This window comes from Anabrus simplex, chromosome 6, assembly GCF_040414725.1.
Source record: "Anabrus simplex isolate iqAnaSimp1 chromosome 6, ASM4041472v1, whole genome shotgun sequence".
NCBI classification, from domain to species: domain Eukaryota; kingdom Metazoa; phylum Arthropoda; class Insecta; order Orthoptera; family Tettigoniidae; genus Anabrus; species Anabrus simplex.
The window spans coordinates 258,982,138-259,000,606 of record NC_090270.1 but is presented as its reverse complement, the minus strand read 5'-3'; the positions used below and the strand labels follow the sequence as shown (position 1 = coordinate 259,000,606).

Genomic DNA, 18,469 nt, shown 5'->3' with positions numbered 1-18,469 from the left:
TAAGTTCATAAAAATAATTTGCAGCTTACTTTCTTCTGCGTTTTATCTTGAAGCTAAATACAGAATTTCCCAATTTGTGTGCCGCCGTAATGGTGTTGAGCAGAGCCGTTCGATATGGCAACCCTGCTGTCATAAGAGCAATACTGTTTTCTTAACATGGAATGAACCATAGGTCAAGACTATATGAAGGATGATCAAATTGTTCCCAACCAAATGAAACAATGAGGTCTTGGGTTCAATTAGTGTGTGAGGTCGCACATTGTCATGAAGCAAAGAATCTCCCTTGTGAGCATGCCATGCCGTTAGTTTTATATTGCACAATGGAGTTTACGTAAGGTTTCATAATAAGTCTCAGCATTTATCGTGTCACTCCGGTGCAAAAAGTCTGCAAGCAACACACCCTGTTTATCCCAGAACACAGTACACATGAGTTTGCGAGCTAAAATTTTTTGCTTGCACTTCACTTTCTTGGGTGATGTTCACTGTCTCTATTCCATGAATTGTCGTTTTGATTCTGACGTAACATAAGCTACCCATGTTTCGTCGCTGGTGACAGTTCGGCTTAGGAACGCATCATCTTCGTTACTGTACCGCTGAAGGAAAGTCAGAGCACTGCCTACGCACTTGGTTATGTGCACCTCCGTCAGCATCCTCAGTACCCAGCGTGAGCACAATTTCCGATAATCTAAGCGCCCCAACACAATTTCATAAAGAACACTCCTTGATATTTCAGGCAACTCATAACTTAATGACGAAATTGGAAAGCGTCTGTTATCTTGAACCTCTGTGTCAACTTTTTGCACCAAGTCTTCAGTAATGACAGATGGTTGCCCACTACGCCTCTTGTCATGGACATTAGTACGGCCTTCTTTAAATGCTCTAACCCATCTTCTTACCATTCCTTCACTCGTAGTGTGTTCCCCATATACTTTACTAATCTGCCGATTAATTTCAACAGCTTTCACATATTTTGCATGTGGCAAACTAATCACAGTGCGTACTTTACACTTGGAGGGACGGTTAATTGTCAGAGGCATTTTCAATACGCACAAATGTAAATACAGGTGAATACTTCCTGTATGGTATTTGTACAAGCCTACAGATGTACATACAGAACGTGCAAGCTCTGAATGACAACCCAAGTGCTGCAGTGGCCATACTTATAAAAGGTACTTACTTAAAAATCATGGTTCATGGTGTGGGTTACTCTAGTCACGTCCTAGTTCGTGAACCATAGGCAATGGCTGAGTGGCCTAGTAAGTGGTACTGAGAGTACCAGTTGCTATGGAATCGGAATGGGCATCTCAGACATATTCTGAGTCGTGGCCCTCCTTGTGCTTAGGTGGCTAGGACTATACAATCCACCGTGGTCCCTAAGCCATTAGAGAAGAGATCCTCACTTGGACTGTGTGTAAGTAAGGGTAGAATCCTGCTTCACAGAATTTTCACAGAGCACACTCAGAACATTTTAACCAAGCCTCGGACCTATGGGAATAACAGAGTCCCATGCCCATTTGCCAAGCGAGGGACTCCTTGGAAATAACTTGGCAAACGAATTGGAATTCAATGGAGAGATATCAATATTAACGGGGCTTATGGAAGAAAGAAAATAGAACTGGCTGAGTCAGCAAAGAGGATGCGTCTGGGTGTGTTAGGAGTTAATGACATTCAGGTAAGGGGAGATAAATGAGGAAGAGAAAGGAGATTTTGAAGTGTACTGGACGGGTGTTATAAAGGGAAGGGCAGAGTGTAGGGTAGGGCTGTTTGTCAGGAATACTATTACACGCAAATGAGTAAATGATGTGGGTAGATTTGGCAGTTGGAAGAATTGGGACGAGAATATTGTCTCTGTGTATTCACTATGTGAGGGTGCAGATGAGGATGAAGTTAACAGGTTTTAGTTATTTATTTGTGTCAGAAGCACTTACAATGATTGAAGTTAATATGGTAATAATTCATAATATGTACATGATATAACATTTAATTGACAGTTTGCTTACGCTTTTGCCGCCCAGAAGTTAGCAACACCGATTGCATTTGGTGTAGCAAAAATCAGGTCTTTCAGAGTACATGATGTTGGACACTGACTACATTGAAACAGGTGGGAGGACGTCTGCACTTCGCCATATTCACATAGCGGCTACGCCATATGGAAACCCCTGTCGTAATCTGGAATCATGACAGGTTAGGGACTTTGGGAGTGAATAACAATATTGGCCTTAAATTAAACACTGTCTGACACCATGAAAATATTACTCTAATTTATTCAAATAGGTTCTAAAATATACCATTTACAATAACACTTACAGCACACCTGCAATTATTCTCTTCTCAAAATTGATTTTAAATAATCAATTTGTCAGTCTCTGACTCCTTTAGAAAACACACCCTTCTAAATTTCACTATACAACACTTTTAATTTTTCTTCAGTCTTTAAAATCTCACCAGCATACAAGCAGACGACCAGACGAGTACAGCGCTCGTGGCATAGATGCATACTCCTAGCAAGCACAGGATGAGGTAACACGTTTTAATAATGCCCAGCCAACTCAGTGGACCCAAATCTCGTAAATACATTAGACAGAGATACTAAATACTAAATGTGCCGCATCAAATAATTTAAAATCCATTATACACTTACAGTTTACCATGCACCTGTTACTTCTGTAACACAGCTTCTCAATTTTGTCGCTGTCCTTCCAACCATTTAAAATAAGGCAAAAACACCTAGCCAACATTGGAAACATTGGAAATAATCTTCGAGAACGGGACCGCTAAATTGAGAAGAAATTGAGAATGCTGCTATTCTAAATTTTAAATTCATCAGCGTTTTTCCATCACTTATCACATACATTTCACCTGGCACGTTGTCTCCTCTCAAACTTGGTTTCTCAAACTTTTTCGCTTCAACAGTGATTTCATCCTGTTTTTGAATTGTTATCAAACTAAAAAAATGTTAGTCTAAGAGATCCGCGACCTCACTATTAGCACTTATTGTTTCGTTTCCGTCTGTATCATTTATTTTCTTTTCTTCTTAGGCTCTTACATTTAGCACATTATGCTTTATATTAACCTTTTTTTATCACTGAATTTGTCTCGGCGAGTTATTTATTGCTCCATCTATTGATGTAAATATTGTATATTGTCATTGTTTTTATATCCATCTGTCTCTTTTCTTTTTCATTTGTTCCTTCATTATGGTTTTAGCAGATTTTTAGTTTGTATTATGTAGATTACTTTAACCCCCTCCCTCCCCTACTCCATTGAAGATGGCTCGAACAAGTCGAAACATGTTTGAATCCTATTGCTCCATCTAATGATGGAATTATGTTTCATACTGAATTAGGAGGATACATTTAATTTTTTCCTTGGTAAAGTGAAAACCGTCAATACGGAATGATTCTAATATCTTGTAATAACAATAATTTTTTCTCCTCTGGCATTGCAGCTCGAATGTTACAATTTCACGACGATATAGTTTGAAGTTTGCGCTACAAAGGGTATTTTGTTTTCACGTGCAGCTCTAGTGAGAGAAGCCTGAACTACGAAACAAACATATCGCACACGTTGTTGTTGTGTGCGTGTGAAGAGCAGCGTAGTGTAGTTCAATGTTTGTGAACCAAAGGGCATACACAGAGTGAAATTCACCGGGACATGTGTGGCGTGTATGGGAACGACTGTCTGGACCGCTGCAATGTCTCCAGGTGTTGTGCATTCTTCCAAGAGGGCCATGTGAACCAATGATTCGCTATGCTTCGGGTGGCCGGTAACTCCGCAGAATGTCCGCGCCACTGAGGCAGCAATTTTGAACGACAGGTGTGTGTACCTGCGAACCTTATCGCAGGCGTTCAACATTTCCTATGGTGCGGTGTACGACATTGTTGATGACACATTGTAATTCCGTCAAGTTTGTGTTCGGTGGGTGGCTAAGAACCTGACAGACAACCACAAGGGGCAGCGAATGATGAAAAGCATGGATCACTTAACACGTTACGCTGCAGAAGTACATGACTTTCTGAAAGGAATTGTTACTGGTGATGAGTCGTGGGCGAATCACTAGACGCCTGAAACCAAGCAGGCCTCTATGGAGTGGAAACATGCTGGTTCCCCGGTATGAAAAAAAATTCAAAGTGACTCAGTCTGCTAGGAGAGTGCTTGTGACAGTATTCTGGGACATGTTTGGTGTGTTATTGGTGAACTTTGCTGAACACAGGACCGCTATGAATGCTGCAGCGTACATTAAGACTGTTTTCTTTGCGTTGTGCCCTTCGTGATAAACGCCGCAACATTAATGCTGACGGTGTCAAACTTCTTCATGGCAATGCCTGTCCTCATGTTGCTGCTCCTGCTTGTGAGAAACTTTCCAAATTTGGGTGGGAGTTTCTCCAGCATTCACCATACAGTCCGGACCTGGCACTGTCGGACTTTCATCTGTTTGGTCCCATAAAGAAATTCCTGGCCGGCCAACACTTTGCGACAGATGCGGAAGTGAAATCAGCAGTCCGCAGATGGTTATACTCAAGTTCATTTGTGATTTGTTTGGTTTTGTTACATATTAAACTTTTTGGGAAAAAAGTTATTGTGCATTACTTTCTGATCTGCCCTCGTATTTCTTTCTTGAAAGAAGCTGCAAATATATATATATATATATATATACAAGATGTAGGCCTATCAGGAAATGAGTGGACCTGAGCTCAATCCTCAAAATCTTGAAATGTGTCAGTATAAGATGGTTATCTCTCATTGATTCAATAAACGAGGTATTAGAACAGGGGAACCATTGCAATCATTGTTTCATGTTGGGAAGAAGTCAAGTCAGAAGAAACCAGCAATAGCAAATTTATTGCAGTAAAATCAGCAGTGGAAAATTATGCCACTAAACTTGTTATTTCTGAAAAACACACACCCCATTTTCACAAAGTACTTCATGTTGCATACAGAAAATGGCCAGATACATGAACAGATTGTTGATGATTTTAATGGTGAGGTTTGTGAAAACTGAGAAGTTCGGAAAGCAGTTAGGAGTAATTTTGAAATGTATTAACAATATAAAGTTCAATAGCAGGTGTTGTCAGAAAGAGGATGACAATCTTGTAACTGGAGTTACAACATTAAGCGAGGAAGTGAGGCTGGCAGTTTATCTGGAGATGACATGAGACCGTTCTTGAATTGGTAAAGAAATTTCTTCACTACAGCATGCAACTACATTTTGGACAAATACCCTTTTCATGACTGTAGTGAAACATGTGGAAGTAATGGATGTTTCACCGAGAGCAACTACTTCGTTTTTTTTGTTGAATTGTTTCAAACATAATTGTGATCACTGACCAAGTCAAACTGGAAGTGAAATTTTCTTCCTACCAAGCACATCCATTAAATGACATTTCAAACTGTGAAACAATGAATGTAGTTTGAGCTAAAATTTTGAAGCTGAAAGATGCTTTTGGAAACATTAAATATTCAGTACTTCCTTAAGTGATCCTTGCCGTTTTAGTGATACCTAATAGCAATGCTTCAACTGAGTGAAAATTTAGTATTGTTTGCAAGAATCACACTGACTGCTGTCCTTGTGGAAAAAACAAAAATATTATCATGTTCTGAGATCTGCTATCAAAAGCAGTTTTCTGAGAAGGATCTCTCTCAGCCAAAAGAAGCAACTGTTAAAATGCTGCAAGAAAAGTGACTACCAAGCACGTTGGCCATGCGGTTATGGTCACGTAACTGTGAGCTTGTATTCGGGAGATGGTCGGTTTGAACCCCACTGTTGGCAGCCCTGAAGATGGTTTTCTGTAGTTTCCCATTTTCACACCAGGCAAATGCTAGGCTGTAACTTAATTAAGGCTACAGCCAATTCCTTCCCACTCCTAGCCATAAGACCTATCTCTGTTGGTGCGACGTTAAGCAGAATTGTATTTTCTGTTTTTTACAGAAAAATAACTGGGTTCTGTTTGTGTGTGTTATCTTGTTAACTTGTAGGAATAGAGAAACATGTTGATATTGTTAGAAATTGCATATTATAATTTGTGTAAGAGGTCACATTCCCCACAATCTCTTCGAAATTTCCCTACTTTGGCTACAGTTCTTATCCCGTAAAAAAGTCTTATCCTTTGTTTCAGATTCTGTGTAAAACTGGAGATCCTGTGGCCACGATCACAATATCAACACTCATAAAACTAACCCTGTTTTTTTTGTAAACTTCATACCATAATACTAAGTTTGGTGTTTTATACATTTTACCGAGCTCGATAGCTGCAGTCGCTTAAGTGCGGCCAGTATCCAGTATTCGGGAGATAGTGGGTTCGAACCCCACTGTCGGCAGCCCTGAAGATGGTTTTCCGAGATTTCCCATGGCAAATGCTGGGGCTGTACCTTAATTAAGGCCACGGCCACTTCCTTCCTTACCACTCCTAGCCCTTTCCTGTCCCATCATCGCCATAAGACCTATCTTTGTCGGTGCGCCGTAAAACAACTTGTTAAAAAAAAAAAATACATTTTTCATGGCAGTATAAATTTAATTGTCTCAGAAAAGTTAAATTGTGGCTAATCACTGTCATACACGGAGTTTTTCAATAAAGATATGGTGTTCTGTGTTTTCTCGTATTTTATTGGCTTAGTTAAGTTGCTGAATTGAGGGTGTTAACTCTACTTACGTAAGCCAAAATTAGATGAAGTTTATATCATTACAGGTGGAAATCCTTAGTGCCCTACGGCATCTGGGAGAGCGCTTGACACCAGAGGAGCTTCACTTCTTGGAGCAACGCTCAGGCAGTGGAGACACCACTAACTTTGTGCAGGTGTCAGAGTCATCAGGCAAGTAAAGAATATTCCATATTTCCATCACTCAGATGTTCATCATTGACCTCTAGCAGATGGTAGGATAGCCCACAAAACTCCAAAGAAACACTTTCTAACAGGAAAAAATGTGGTAAAAATGTCTCTTGTGGGTGCATAGTCATATTACGATTAGACAATAAAACATTTTTGCTGATGAAAGTTGGTTTGAAGTGCAGGAGCAGAGGTTTCTATATGTGTGCCAAATAAGTGTCTAGGACATTGAAATACTGATAAGAAGAGTTCTTTGTGATTTGCAGATAAGGTTTCCAGTTGGTAACTGAATTTTCTGCAAGACCTTGCTCCTTCCCACACTTCAAAGAAAGCGAATAAATTATTCAGTTACAATAGTATTTTTGTGCTAGGGTGTTTAGGGAAATCCTCCGACATTAATCCCATAGAAAACATGGGCTGTTTGCAGAAGGATACTTGCAAAACTTGACTGTTGCACAAAAATATGCATGATAGTTTCTAATTGGAGTGCAGTACTTATCATTATGATAAACTTAAAATACCTGCTCAAAGCTTGTGGTGTCTATGAAAACTTGTGTATTGCAACTTATGAAACATCTATAATGTTTCTTAATAACTAATCAGTGCAAAAGAATATAAAATGTGCATGTTGTTGTGTTGCAGTTAATCAGTACCTGTGTCAAATTCAATAACTCTTATATTATTCACAATTCTTCAAAATTCACAAAAGCCTAATTTTATGTTTAAAGGGTGCAAAAGTGGAGGTGCTACTGGTTAATAATGAATATACTGTAAATGGTCAGTCAGATGTCCATTATACAAGCCTTCAACTTCATTGTCACATTGCAGCCATGTATGGAGCTTAATTCAAACTGTTTCAAAACCTGCTATGACTGCTATCAGTGTCTGAAGAGCTTGCTACCTTTCTACTTCAAGCTATTAAGATATAGGTACCAAAAGTTATCAAAGAGTCAGCCCCTCTCTCTCTCTCTCTCTCTCTCTCTCTCTCTCTCTCTCTCTCTCACCTTGAAACGATTGCATTAACCAATGATTCCAGTTCCATTCTGTTCCTCGGTCCTAGCAACAGATAAGTAGATACATAGCACATCAGATAGCGGTTTGCTTTCTTTTGCTTCTCGTATTGTCCTTGCAAGCAGAGACCAAATAGTTCTTTATCTTTTTGTCTTATAGTTAGTGAAATTTTAGGTATCATGCTGCCAAAAGTGAGTTTAAGATGAGAGAATTAAACCATTTGCACCTGATGCAATGAAAAGCTTGGGAGATATTATTTAATGCCAATTTTCCAAAAAGCAGGTGGCACAGGAATCTCCGACAATGGAAGAAAGAGAAAAAAAACAAAACATCATGCAAGCAGAGGTATGTGAAATTAAGAGAGACAGGGCAAGTATAGAAAGACAATATTTGAAGGGTCGGGGGGAAAAAACCAGGTAAGTCACTTTTTCATCGAAATTGAGATGTTGTCGCAGTCCGCTTCAGAGTGATCATGCGCATCTACTGAGAGGTCGGAAGTGAAAAAAAAGCAGGCGAGTCAGGAGAAATTAGCACTCAAAGTTTCGCTATTAGGAGAAAGAACTAGGGAAGTCAAGCACAAAACTTGCTTTCTCTCAAGTTGTACAAATATTGACTCTCCTGGTTTTTTCCCCTGACCCTTCATTTGAGGCTGTTGAAGATGCAAAGTTAGGTTATTTCCTTGATTCTTCACAGTTCACACAATTATTCACCTGTTATTTTCCTAGTCTTTTCTTAAATAATTGCAAAGAATATGGAAATTTATTAAACATCTCCCATGGTAAATTATTCCAATACCTAACTCCCCTTCCTATAAACAAATACTTGCCCCAATTTATCCTCCAATATTCTAACTTTATCTTCATATTATAATCTTTCGTACTTTTAAAAACACCACTCAAATTTATTAGTCTACTTATGTCATATCATGCCATATAGTCAAGCAGCTCATCTCCTTTCTCTCAAGTCTTCCCAGCCCAAACTTTACAACATTTTTGTAACACTACTATTTTGTTGGAAATCACCCAGAACAAATCGAGCTGCTTTTCTTTGGATTTTTTCCAGTTCTCGAATCAAGTAATCCTGGTGAGGGTCCCATACACAGGAACCATACTCTAGTTGGGGTCTCACCAGAGACTTATATGTCCTCTCCTTTACATCCTTACTACAACCCCTAAACACCCTTGTAACCACGTGCAGAGATCTATACCCTGTATTTACAATCCCATTTATATGATTACCCCAATGAAGATCTTCCCTTATATTAACAGCTAAGTACGTTCAGTGAGCCCCATAAGGAACTTTCACCCCATTAACGCAGTAATTAAAACTGAGAGGCCATGAACCTGCTACGCTGGCGTAGCAGGGAGAGAGGTAATACTCACACGTGGTACGTCCCAGGTGGCGGATAGGGGGGTCCTAACCGCCTTGCTGGCGGACTTGAGGGAAATTAAATACCTCTCGCAGACCACACACACACCCCGTGTGGGTGGGGGAGCCAGACGAAGAATTCACCCACGGTATCCCCTGCCTGTCGTAAGAGGCGGCTAAAAGGGGCGACCAAGGGATGATCCAATTAGAACCATGAAACTAATTTTAATTAGTACCATCACGCTGGGACCACCATGGGTTGCATTTACTTCCGCATAGTACCACTATGTTAGGTACGCAATAGGTTTGTGATTAGTAGCAACAGTGTGTGAATCAGGATGTGGGTCCTACAGTACCTGTGATTCGTACCCCTATATGAGCGACACCATGGGATTAGCAGCACCATGGTTCTGCCTTACCTATGTTCAGTTCCCAGTATGTGAGGAATTCCACGGGATAGTAAGAGTCCCTGTGGTTAGTCTATTTATGTGAGGAACGCCATAGGTTTGCATTGCCTTTATAGGTTTGCGTTGCCTGCAAATAGTGCTGCAATGTGCGAAACACCATAGGTCTGTGTTACATGTGCGCATTACACTACCTGTGACTAGTACCATAATGTGTGGAATACCGCGAGTCTCCGCTACTTTTGATTAGTACCGCAACATTACACATAGCATGGTTCTACTTTCCCAGCGATAAATACCATTATGAGAGGCTGATGACCTGGGACCCGTTACGCCTATATGCATAATCGATTCAGCATCATGCTATAGAAGCAGTCCCTTGGTCAGTAATACAGAGGTGGCCAAAATATTATGGTAAAGCTGAAACATCATAAACTGTTTTGAAATTCTTTGTTTCATGGTCATTTTCATGCAATTAAAGAACATAAAATTATTCTGAGGGGAATGTGCAGTGTCTGAAGGTAAGTTTGAGCAGTGTCAGAGAAGATTAAATTGTTTGGATTGGCTACAATGACTGCAAGAATATGACAGTTGACAATCGGTTGTGTTTCTATGGTTTTACATAAGTTACCTTCATTAGAATTTCTTTAGTGCTGTGTTGATTTGTGTGCTTGTTAGTCATCCTCAGTTGTTAAAAGTGTGATTAAGACCTTCACTGAAGTATTTGGAGTTAATTTCATATAACAGATTAGCTACCAAGTGAGTGGTTTCACCCCACACATTCATAGAATAACATTTTTAGGTTATGGGGAAGAAAAAGGACATTTCACGCCAGACAGTTGCCATTGTGAGGACACTTCTAGAAGAAGGGCACTACACACAGCAACAAATTGCTACCAGACTCAGGATCTCACAACAGACAGTGAGTAATATTAAAAAATCTGAGTTGAAAAATGTTGTTTATCATCAGCAACGCACTGGTAAACGTGGGAGAAAACGGAAATTGAGCCCTAGAGTCCAGAGAAAGTTAAGAAATATTGTTGTTTCCAATCGGAAAGCTACCAGTAAGCAGCTCTCTGTGCAGCTGGAGGATTATGGTGTGAAGGTGTCACCCAGAACTATAAGGAGAGAGCTGTGCTTCGCAGGCCTGCCAGCACGTCGACCCCGACCCAAGCCCAAGATCACCCCTGTGATGGCTATGTTGGGGAAAATCCTTGCAGAATTGGACTGTTGATGACTGGAAAAAGGTATTTACTCAAACTGACACAGTAGTACACATTTCCATAAAATAAACTCATTTCAAAAGTATGGTTTGGAAAATTTGTGAGTTTTGTCCACAAGGCTGCCATTTTTTTTTGTGAATATCTTTAGAAATTTTTGCAATGTTGTGTGTGGTAGTGGTGAAAGGCTTTGTATTTTCTTACAGGTGTGCTTCAGTGACGAATCAATGTTCTGTGTCACCGAGGAAAGCAGCCAGTATGTGAGGAGGAGGGAATTGGAGGAGTTTCATCAAGACTGCGTACGTCAAACAGTGAAACATCCGACATCCATTATGGTCTGGAGTGTTTTTTCATGGAAGGGTACAGGAAGTCTGTACATTGTTGAAGGTTCTATGAACCAAAGACAGTATGTAAAGGTACTGCAAGAGAGACTTCTGCCTCAAATGAGAGAGTGGTTTAATGGTGATGATTGTTTCTTCATGCATGATGCAGCACCATGCCATAAGGCCAAGAGCGTGGCCGAGTTTTTGGAGGAAAATGGTGTTTCTGTGCTCCCATGGCCTGGGAATAGCCCAGATATGAATCCTATAGAAAATCTCTGGGCAATAGTTAAAATGAAAATAAGAATGGAGAAGGTCAAAACAAAGGATGGTTTAATAGAATTACTGACCCAAACGTGGTCACATGATCCAGTCATTCAAAACAGTTGTCAGAAACTAGTAGAAAGCATGCCTAATAGAATAAAACTGTTAATTAAGGCTAAAGGAATGCAAACTAAATACTAAGAGAATTGTAAAGTTCCACTGGAATGCATTTGGCGTAATTTGCAATAAAGAATGTGTTTTTTTTTAGCTTTACCATAATTTGGCCACCTCTGTACTATTGTTTTGTGCCAGCTTCTGTGCATGTGAGGCACTGTGAGTCAGATCCACTGATCGATTTAAATTCATATCTGTCCATCCATTCATTCTTCGTCCTCATGCTTTGAATTCTGGTCAGTGGAGGATTTTGGAATTTTAAGTTGTCATTTCATTTCGTCTCATTTCGTGCCATTAGGGACCATGACCTCAATGTTAGGCCCCTTTAAACAACAAACATCAATCATCAATCAAAACTGAGAGGACTTTTCTTATTAGTGAAACTCACATCCTGCCTTTTACCTTTATATATCATCGTACTGTTACCTGCTGCCCATTTCACAGCATTTAAAAGGTCTTTTTGCAGTTGCTCACAATCGTGTAACTTATTTCTTTATACAGAGTAACTTCATCCACAAAATTCCTTATCTCCGATTCCAGTTCTTTACTCATATCATATATATATAAGAAAACATAAAGGTCCAATAATACTGCCCTGAGGAATGATTACAGGATCAGATAAAGCTTCACCTACCCTAACTCTCTGAATTCTATTTTCTATAAATATAGCCAGCCATTCAGTCACTCATTTGTCTAGAACAATTGCACTCATTTTTGCCAGTAGTCTCCCATGAACTACCCAATCAAATGCCTCAGAAAGGTCAATACAGTACAGTCCATTTGAACTCCTGAATAATCCAAGATATCTGCTATATCTTCCTGGAATCTTACAAGTTGAGCTTCATTTTAACCATCTTTCCTAAACCCGAACTGCCTTCTATCGAACCAGTTATTAATTTTGCAAACATGTCTAATATAATCATAAAAAATGCTTTCCTAAAGCTTACATGTAACACATGTTGTGATGTTTGGAACATCACAGCATGTGATAAATTATTGAACTGTGTAATTGTATATATATTTACATAATATATATATATATTTAATCACTGGTAGATCATTTTTAAATTTATATATATATATAATTCGCTGGGGCCATCAAGGACCCCGTTAAGTCTTGTTGCATTTGACACTGAACTTGGCCTTCTTTAGAGCCCAAATTTCCCTCATTCTTTGTGAGTGGGCCTGCTTACGCTCCTCTGTCCAAGGGGCACCGTGTCTTCTCTTCGGTTGCTCGTCTCGGTTTAGCCCGTTCGTCAATATTTTCTTGCGGAAGAGATCTCTGTTAGAGGCGTCTTCAGCTGAGATATGTAGCATTTGCAGGTCTTCTTTGGTATTTCTAAACCAGGGAATTGTGGTTTTGGGGTTTGAATCAAAAAAGTGAAAGATTTCTTTAGTTAACTTTCTTCCGTCCATTCTTTTCAGATGACCGTAAAATCGTGCCCATCTTTTTCTGATTGTGTCGGTAATTTTCTCTATTTTGCTGTAGACTTCCTTGTTGGATCTCTTTTGATGGATTCCATTTCTGTACTTTGATCCCAAGATTCCTCTCACAATTTTGCGTTCTCTTTTCCCCAGTTCTTCAAGGAGTCCTTTGTTGGCATTTAGAGACAGGGTTTCGGCTGCATATAGAACTACTGGCTTCAGAACTGTTTCATAGTGACGTATCTTGGTGTTTTGGGAAAGGCATTTTTTGTTGTAGATTGTGCGGGATGTTTGGTAGGCTATTTCCAGTTTGCGTACTCGCTCCTGAAGTGCTTTGTCCAGTCCATTTTTCATGATGATCTCACCCAGGTATTTGAATTTGTCTACTCGGGTGATGTCCCCGTATTTTGTATGGAGTTTTGGTGGAGCCTCTTTGATGTTAGTCATTACTTCTGTTTTCTCAAACGATATCTGCAAACCAGTTTGTTCGGCAATTTCCTTTAAAATTTCAACTTGAGCTCTAGCGGTTTCTATGTCGGTTGAGAGAACAGCAATATCATCGGCAAATGCTAAGCAGTCTGTTGCGATCCCCTTGGATTTGGTTCCTATTCTCAATGGACTGTAGTTGGTTTCCTGTAATCTCACCCGCCAGGTTCTGATGATCTTTTCAAGAACACAGTTGAAGAGTATCGGGGATAGCCCATCACCTTGTCGGACTCCTGTTTTGATGTCAAAGGAATGCAAGAGACATCCGTGGAACTTCACCTTGGATTTTGTATCGGTCAGGGTGGCTCTAATTAATGCCAGCAGTTTCAAATCGACTCCAAATTCATTTAAGATGTTTAGCAGGACTTCCCGGTCAATGGAGTCGTACGCTTTCTTAAAGTCCACAAAGACAGACACATACTGCTTGGATCTTAGTGTACAATATCTGATGATCGTTTTGAGATTTTGGATCTGTTCAGCTGTTGAGCGACCTTTTCTGAACCCTCCTTGGTATTCACCTATTTGATGTTCGACTTGTGCTTCCAAACGCTCCAGGATGGCAAGTGATAGAATTTTGTAAGTCACGGGTAGCAAAGATATTCCTCTGTAGTTGTTGATGTTCTTCATGCTGCCTTTTTTGTGTAATGGATGGATCAAAGCTATTTTCCAATCTTCGGGTAGGGTCTCCTTGTTCCAAATTTCTTCTGTTTGCTTTTGCAAGATATCAAGTGATTCTTCTGGGGCATATTTCCATAGTTCTGCTACTACTGAGTTTTCGTCCGGCGCTTCGTTATTTTTGAGACGGGCAATGTGGCGCTTGATTTAATCTCTGTCGGGTGGTCTGGAACCTGGGTACCTGAGTAAGGGTTCCTTGGTCTCAATGGCGCTTTGCGGTTTAGAGCAATTAAGTAAATTCTTGAAGTAATCTGCCAGAATGCTGCAATTTTCTTCTTTTGACGTCGCCAGTGTGCCGTCCGTTCGCTCAAAGCATAGAGATGGTGGTTTATAGCCAGTGAGTTTGCGTTTGAAGGCTCTGTAGTACTCTCTGCTTTCATTCTTCCTAAAGTTTTGTTCTATCTTTTCAATGAGAGATTTTTCGTATTTACGTTTCTCAGTTCTGAACACCCTAGCTGCTTGGGCACGTTGGGTTTTGTAGGTTTCCCAATCATTTTCTAATTTTGTAGAGTTGTACTGTTTCCACGCATTGAGTCTTTCTTGGAGGACTGATTCGCAGGTACTATTCCACCAGGCATGCTTTTTGCTTCTCTTGATTTCTGCAATGTCTTTGGCGGCCTCAACAAGGAGACTTTTGGCGTTGTTAAAGTCACAGTCATTTGGTCTAGCCTTCTCCTGGAACTCCTCGACACTTTGCCGAAGTTTATCATTGACGAAGCGTGTGATCTGTTTGGTTGTCTTCCTTGTGTTTGCGGGAATTGGTTTGAATTTGATAAGAGACATATAATGATCTGAGGCCACATTGATGCCTTTCTTTACCTTGACATTCATAATCTCAGGGCTGTTTCTCCTGGAGATCGCAACATGATCAATTTGGAACTCTCCGAGAGCTTGGACAGGAGAACGCCAAGTCATTTGCTTTCTGGGTAGATGGCGAAAGTGGGTTGACATGACCTGCAGGTTGTGATTTTCGCAAATGGTCACCAGTCTTTTGCCGTTGGGATTGGTTCTTTTGTGAGCAGGGTAATTTCCTATAACTTTCTTGTACTTCTGTTCACGACCTAGTTGGGCATTGAAGTCACCCAAAAGAAGCTTGACATGGTGTTTGGGGATTTTGTTCAATTTTTCATCCAGTAGGTCCCAGAAATTATCAACTTCGTCTGGATCACATTTGTTCTTATCGTTTGTAGGAGCATGTGCGTTAACTAGGGCATAGGTTTTGTTCGTGCATTTATTTGTGAGTATAGACAATCTGTCATTCACAGGTTCGAAATTTGCAACCGATTTAAGGATCTTGGTTCTAACAGCAAACGCGGTTCCAAGCATCACAGCTCCATTGAGGATTCCTTTTTGCGCTTTGCTCTTGAAAAATCGGTAGCCTTCAGATTCAAAAATCTCTTCATCTGGGTACCTTGTTTCCTGTAGGGCCACTATGGATATCTGATTTTCGTGAAGAGCTTTGGTGAGGGTTTTCAGCTTGCCAGTTTGTGTAAGTGAATTTATGTTGAAAGTTGCTAGGAAGGTTTTAGATTTTGGCCTGAGTTTTTGACTCTTCGGGGTACACCGAGACGCTCCAACTCGTCTCTTGTATGATGTCGAGTCTCCCCCAGAATCCGAACGAGACTCGTGCGCCGTGGCGTTCACGACGAGGGATTTATCCGAAGATTTACCCCCTGGGGTATGTTTCTTGAAATGTTGTGCCATCATGCTTTTTGACTTGACTTTGCTTTGGACGGGTACCAGTCCTTTTACAACTAGGGTTGTTAGCCCTAGAGGTTGCCTCAAGATGTTTTCTGGCTTCTGGTCATGTACCAGTCTTCGCCGTAACCCTGGCAAGGGACCAGTTTTTTTTTCACGGTGGTATTTTATTTCCCTACTACCCTCTGACTCTGCTGGCGGCAGAGCCAGCGAGCTTCCCCAATTCCAATGGGACGCGCCCGATGGAGGTAACCGGTAAATCCCCACACGGGTGTGTGTGTGTGTGTGTGTGTGTGTATATAGGGTTTTAATCATCCATTTCACATCATTTCATTTCTTTGTATCGCGGCTATAACGCATTCTGAACGAACCACATATTGGGTAAAGTATTTCAACATCATTCATATTAATAGCTTGCAGTAAATTTTTCAATAGCCGTTGTGAGGTGACCAGAGTCAGCAGGCTAATTTCAGCAAGTTCGCTACCTGACGCTTTGATTTCGCGGGAATGTTTAGGCTATGTGAATGGACGTAATGAAGCAACGTGATGGATTCACAGCAATACATAGGAGAAGGGATGAGACCTCGAATCTTACTGGACCATGTGATACGGCTGATGGAGGGAGACTTTTGAACCGATATACTTCGAAGACAAGAGCTGGAGAGGACATTCTTTTTCTTACTCTGAGACACAGAGACACTCTTGGAAGACACTCTTACTACGATTCTACGTCTGCACATTGGAGAAGATTTTAACTTAGTTCACTTGGCATCTGAGTATATACTACTCAAAAGTTACTCTCATTGGGACCTGTTATCTCAACGACGAGAGGTAGTCAACGGGAGACCGGTTTTGACTAGTATATGGGAGGAGAGCTTTTATTACGAATTTAGTTACGCTACTGTTCCGTAATACGGAAGAATACAAGTGTATTCTCTCCATGAACATAACCCATGGTGGTTTTGCATTTAAAATTAGGACTCATTACGACTTTATGTAAGGAGTACAGTAGGAAGTGTTAAAGGCAGGAAAGTCTTATTACAGCTAGTGTATTATGCACGAAGCATAAGTAGGATTGGAATCCAACAACAGATGAGGCAGTTGGTACAACAGATCCATTGATCATCAGCTTCAAGACAACAGAGTCTACAAATGCTGAGCTTATGGCATAAGTTGCTGCAAGTCTTCGTGCAACAGTTCATTTTCTTAGAGTTAATTTCATTCAATTTTTCTTTTGTTCCCTAAGTTCAGATTTCGTTAATACGCCGTTACGTCACGTTTTTCATCCTAATAAATAGTTGTTTTAATTTGTATTTTATGAAATGATTATTAATGATCCTTAAATTCCAAGTTAGTGTACTTAATGGTTAGTGTGTCCCATCACCCTACCCCTGGGAGTTTTTCGAGTCTCATGACGTATTATTATTATGATTATTATTATTATTATTATTATTATTATTATTATTATTATTATTATTATTATTATTAATTATCAACTATCATTTTCAAGCCATAAGCTTGAAGGCTGGCGCCCATGGGATATTGTTTATTGAGAAACAATGAGATATAATTTATTTATATTACTATTAAAGTGACCCGCCACGTTATAATTTTGTCACACATCTGTGGGCCGAGTGGGTACGTCACAATGTCAAACTGACTGGCCTGTAATTTTCAGCTGTACGTCTATCACCCTTTCCTTTATACACATGGGCTACTGTAGCAAGTCTCCATTTGTTATAGCTCCTTCAGACAAATATTTAATCAAATAAGTACTTCAGATATGGTATAACATCCCAAACCCACTGTCTTCAATACATCTCCAGAAATCTTATAAATTCCAGCTGCTTTTCTAGGTTTCAACTTCTGTATCTTATTGTAAATGTCTTTGTTATCATTGGTAAATTTCAATACTTCGTTGTTATTAGTCACCTCCTCTATCTGGACATTTTCCTTACATCCAACAATATTTATATACTGCGGACTGAATACTTCTGCCTTTTGAAGATCCTCGCATTACACACTCCCATTGTTCATTAATGATTCCTGGAATGTTCTCCTTAGAATCTGTTTCTGTTTTAAAGTACCTATACATATCGTTCCATTTTTCACTAAAATTTGTATGACTGCTATCACATTTATTTTTAACTACAACATAAAACAGCTTTGTGATCACTAATACCATATATTACTTTGGTTTCTCTATAGAGCTCGTCTGGTTTTACCAGCACCACATCCAGAATATCTTCCCTCTAGTTGGTTCCAGTACTTAATGATTCAACTGTCCTTCCCAGATTGACTTGCTTACCATTTGTTGATCCTGTTTCCTGTGGTTCACATTACCTTTCCAGTTGACATTTGGCAAATTGAGATCACCCACTACAATGATGTTCCTTTCCATATTATTTCCCACTTAGCTGATTATCTTGTATATAATTCCTAATCAGCATCCGTGCCACCCTTTCCAAGTCTGTACACTCCAAAATCATAAAGTTACCTATTTTCTTTAGAAATGAGCCTTACACCTTGAATTTCATGTTTGTCATCTTTTACTTTTTTATAGCATACAAATTCTTCTTTCACTAGGATAAATACTCCC

The 18,469-nt window shown here is 39.9% G+C and overlaps 1 protein-coding gene across 2 annotated transcripts in view; it reads left to right on the top strand.

The window, feature by feature from the left end:
- The window catches only part of LOC136876418 (protein LZIC), a 195,782-nt gene that overhangs the window by 135,577 nt on the left and 41,736 nt on the right, over window positions 1–18,469 (top strand). For both annotated transcript variants that reach the window (XM_067150377.2, XM_067150378.2), the window contains exon 4: window positions 6,687–6,810. In XM_067150377.2, the coding sequence (XP_067006478.1) occupies window positions 6,687–6,810 (124 nt within the window). The remainder of the gene's footprint in view (window positions 1–6,686; window positions 6,811–18,469) is intronic.